This window comes from Hyla sarda, chromosome 5 (assembly GCF_029499605.1).
Source record: "Hyla sarda isolate aHylSar1 chromosome 5, aHylSar1.hap1, whole genome shotgun sequence".
NCBI classification, from domain to species: Eukaryota; Metazoa; Chordata; class Amphibia; order Anura; family Hylidae; genus Hyla; species Hyla sarda.
Window position 1 is genome coordinate 367,498,383 of NC_079193.1, and position 4,724 is coordinate 367,503,106.

General features: G+C 45.4%; 1 protein-coding gene across 1 annotated transcript; it reads right to left on the bottom strand.

The window, feature by feature from the left end:
* Positions 1–553: 553 nt before the first annotated feature.
* Positions 554–3,911, bottom strand: LOC130274592 (uncharacterized). Its single transcript, XM_056523027.1, has 5 exons — positions 3,789–3,911; positions 1,455–1,640; positions 1,072–1,297; positions 837–996; positions 554–740 (listed from the first exon to the last, which is right to left on the bottom strand). The coding sequence occupies exons 1-5, from the start codon at positions 3,909–3,911 to the stop codon at positions 554–556; spliced, it is 882 nt and encodes a 293-aa protein (XP_056379002.1).
* Positions 3,912–4,724: the final 813 nt, after the last annotated feature.

Genomic DNA, 4,724 nt, shown 5'->3' on the forward strand with positions numbered 1-4,724 from the left:
TCCTGTTATATGTTTGCATTTCCACTTGTGCTTTCTTCTTCTGGTTGTAGGTAGTATTCATGGTATTCCCAAGTGTGCAGAGCAAACTTAGGAATACCAAGCATACCACCTGAAAGATGAAGATAACCCCTGTATCTTTGTTTTATCACTTGTGTTTTCTTCTTCTGGATATAGGCAGTATTCCTGGTATTCAGTGTACAGAGCACACTTTGAAATATCAGGAATACAACCGTTGAGCACATTACTATACATTGTGGATAAATAAAACTTTGACAAATTTGTAAACCAAAAAATATTTTACTTATAAAATTATTTTTTTTTTATTGGTGGTCATTTGCCTAAACTCAAATTGCCTCTCAATAGTTAATTGCTTCATCGGAATGGCCAAAGATAAGATTGACTGGGAGAACGGTGGTTTGTTGACCGATCCGCCCCCTCCTGCTGTCGAATAAGTCTGGTCACCTCATCTCTTAGACCAGTCATCTGCTGGTCCAATCTTATCAGGGCGTCTTGCGACACCCTGATAAGATCCTCTAGGTCATTCTGACGTCTCCTACTCGATCTCATCTGTTGAACCACCGAACCACAACCAGCAGAGATGGATGTGGAAGATGATCCAACAGATGAGGTTTTGGGGTAGGCGAGCATGGCATGATTGAGAGGCAACTTGTTCACCTGTACCACTAGCCAATTCTCCAGCTTCAACGATGGTTTGCCTCTCTCGAACATTGGAAGAAGTCCTAGAAGAAATAAAATAAAAAGAAAAATATTAGGATATGCATATGAAAAAGATAAGAAAACATCAAAAAAAAAAAAAAAAAAAGGAAAATACTTACTTCCTCATATCCGTACATTTGCAAAGGAAACTTAATTGTTCCAAATATGTGTACTGCTTCTTGGGGACAGTGTCTGACCCATTAGCTGTCGTTGCCTCCGCTCCAACATATCTTATAAATCTGTCACGGAATAAGGACCATCTACACTTAATTTGATCTCCTAGTGATAAAATAAGAAAACATTAATAACATAAAGGGTATTTTTGTCTTTAAATTAAAAAAAATACATATTTACCAAAACTTTGCTTTTGCCACTCTTCCAACTCCTCCCATATGTAATTGCCTCTCTCAACGATGGCTATGAATATATCTGCCCAGAGCCTTCTGGTAGATGTATGATTTGCATGTTGGGGATCTGTCTGATCCCATAGGGCAGGACGCTCATGAACCATTTGTATTAGCAGTTCGCTTTTAATAACTATTTTTTCACAGGTTTGTGCAGTCCTGCCCCCGGTAGTGACCTGTGTGCATAAAAAAAATACTTGGCCGTTGACCCAAGATTGATTCACATATTCAGGGCAATGTCATAGTGTTGTAGATCATTTATTTGATTGCCCTAGAGATATGAACATATCATGGACCAACAATTGAAATCCATAATAGAAAGAAAATACTCACAGATCCACCACGTCTGCCGCGACTACTTCTTCCACGTCCCCTTCCACGGCCTTGTGTCCTTGGAGCCTGTTGCTGGGGTGCTTGCATTTGCACATTTTCAAATTGTTGTTGTTGCTGAGATGCAGATGGAGCTGGCTGACTTGCCTCAGGCTGTGAGGTATGCTGTGTCAGTATTTCAGAAGTTTGCTGTAAAAAAAAAAAGAAATGGAAAAGAATTGGATGAGTACTGCCATATTCAAATCTTGGGGCTGGTGGGTGTCGGTAGCTGTGAACAGAGGCAACAGTCAAACATAACCATATGCTAGACATAGTGAAAAAATTTGGAACTCACGGTTTGTAGCTGGGAAGCCCTGGTGGTGCTGGAGCTACCACATTTTTCACCGTATAAGACGCACTTTTTCTTCACCAAAACTGGGGGGTGGGGGGGGGGGAATTGGTGCGTCTTATACGGCGAATACACACCTATCACGACAGTCCCTGCGGCCATCAATGGTCGCGGTTATGCCCTGTATTGACCCTTCAGACGCGGCGATCAAAGCTGACCGCCGCGTCTGAAGCGAAAGTGACACTAACCCGTCTGCTCAGTCAGGCTGTTCGGGACCGCCGCGGTGAAATTTTACAGCGCCGTCCCGAACAGCTTACAGGACACCAGGAGGGACCTTACCTGCCTCCTCAGTGTCTGCTCCGTGCCGGGATCCCCTGCGCTCTCCTTCGACGTCATCACTTCGCCGCGCACGCCGTCCGGTCATCCAATAGGAGCAGCGTGTGTAGCGACGTGATGACGGCAGGGAAGAAGAAGTCCGGAGCGTCGGGGACACCACGGGGACGTGGCAACAGCGATGGAGCGACATCCAGGGCAGCAGTGACGAGCGGTCACGGGTCCGGAGCGGTGGGGACACCACAGGGAAGCGGCGAAAGTGATGGAGCGACATCCAGGGCAGTGGTGACGGGTCCGGAGCGGCGGAGACACGTGAGTGTTACCTCCTATACCAGTGGTCTTCCACCTGCGGACCTCCAGATGTTGCAAAACTACAACTCCCAGCATGCCCGGACAGCCAACGGCTGTGGATACGCCCTGCATTCCGAGTCCTTAAGGACCGAGGGCGTATCCATATGCCCGTGGGAAATCCGGTCCCCACTGCTAGCCGGTTGGGGAACGGAGCCGGATGCCTGCTGAAATCATTCAGCAGGCACCCCAACACATCGTCCAGGGGGGTCCTGAGACCCCCCATGTCGGCGATCGGAGAAAATCGCATGTCAATTCAGACATGCGATTTTCTCCAATTCCAGGCTGATCGAGTCTCTGGTGACCCAATCACCCAGAAAATAGGGCTGATCGGAGCTGTCAGCAACAGCCCCGATCAGCCTAAGGGATAGGAGTGAGGTCGCAAAGCTGAGATCTCCTCCTATCCCCTGCCATGAGTTCTGACCAATGGCAGCGCAGGACAGGGGGTTGCCATGGCAACGCCCCGTTCTGCCCGCCCTTGGATGTCGAGGGGATCTGGGAAGAAGATGGAGGCCGTACATGCAGGAGAAGATGCCTGGGGACCTGGGATCCTCGCTGGAGCCTGCTGGATCAGGTAGGGAATCGACAGTGGGGGGGGGGGGGGGGAATTGAAAGTGAAGGTAAAACGATCTTATAGTATGTAGTTATGTATGTACATTTAGTATGTACATGCACATCCAGTTTCACTGACACATTTTTGAGCACCAATGAATTTTATGCAACTCAAACTAGGAGCAGGAACAAAGAAAATTACATGGGTGCCTCCAGCTGTTGCATAACTACAAATATCAGCAAGATCATTTGTCTGTCCATTGTAGTTATACAATTGTACACCACAGATCATTATGTGAAGAAAATTGGGGGACATTTATCAAAAACTGGGAATCAAAAATAGACCCAGTTGCCCATAGCAAACAATTGCTTCGCCCTTTTCACAAATGAATGAAGCAATCTGCAAAATAGCTATGGAAAACTGCACAAACTGGTATTGAAAAAGAAATAAAATAAACATATCTAAATATACTTACAGAATGTGTGTGTCGCCATGATGGTTGAAAACTTTGGCGCTCAGACATTTTCACTGTCCAAAAAAAAAAAAAAAAAACATTATTTTTCTTTATAATACAATATTAAAATACATTATCAATACACCTACCCACTACCTACACCACCCCCACTACCTAAACAACCCCTCCCTCCCCCGTCAACCAAACACCCACTGCACCCAAAATCAGTAAACATTGCAAACTATATAGGACATCACATGTACAGCAAAAAACACTATACAGACTCAATCCATGCAGAATCTTTTCCATCCTATCGCTCACCTTTTGAATTTTGTGCAGGATGATCCTCTGGAAACAGATATAGGTGAGGATCACTATATTGCTTGCTTGTGCTGACGATTCCCAGGGGGCTATGTACTTCCTGTAGTGTACTTCCTGGTTCATGACACGTTGAGGTAAAAAACGGATTGAAAATAACGGGTAGAAACGGGTACTTTTTAAGGTAACCCGTTTGAAACCCGTTTTCCATAGACTTCAATGTTAAATTTAATGGATCCGTTTTTCACCCATTATTTTTGACGGGCAAAAAAATTGTGCATGGAACGTCTTTTGGCCATCAAAAATAACGGGTTTTCAACAAAACGGGTGAAAACGGGTGATAAAAGGCTGTAAAAAAGAATCCCATAGAGATGAATGGGATCTGTTTACATATCTTTACAACCCGTTTGCAAAATAAGCAAACGGGTTGCATAACGGGCATTTTTTGACGGGAGCAGGCGGCTGTGTGAACGAGCCATTACTCAGAAACCCTGGTCTCATATCTCAATGGACTTCAATACTGACTTGCGGTGATATGGGTGGTGGTTGACAGATTTATTAAAAGGTGTTACTTTATTACTCTGCATCAATTACCAAGTGCCAAAAGAGTGGCCTTTTTGTTTGTTGGATCATGTTGTACCAGTGCCAACCACTGGCGCACTTTGTGTCCTAGTTCTCACTGACATCAAGCCACATTATCTGCTTCACATCTCCACTGTAGGCCCCAGGCTTCCTTCTCTGGACTCACTCGTACTACCACTGCCGCAGTTCCTGCTCTGCCCTCTCAGATTCTATTGTATTTGCGAAAAATCCTAGCGTAGAGTGTAGTGCAGGGACTGTCGCCCAGTTTGCGGCCGTTTACAGAAGGTTGAAGTATGTAAGGAAAGTGGATGGGGGGAAGAATAGGGCAACACTGCTCACTACCCTACATGAAATTGA

Excerpts from the sequence above, each read along its gene's own strand:
- LOC130274592 (XM_056523027.1), bottom strand. The coding sequence starts at position 3,911 with ATGAACCAGGAAGTACACTACAGGAAGTACATAGCCCCCTGGGAATCG. Across the intron at positions 1,641-3,788 it reads TCCTGCACAAAATTCAAAAG|CAAACTTCTGAAATACTGAC; the intron begins GTGAGCGATAGG and ends TTTTTTTTACAG. Across the intron at positions 997-1,071 it reads GTGGCAAAAGCAAAGTTTTG|GAGATCAAATTAAGTGTAGA; the intron begins GTAAATATGTAT and ends TTTTATCACTAG.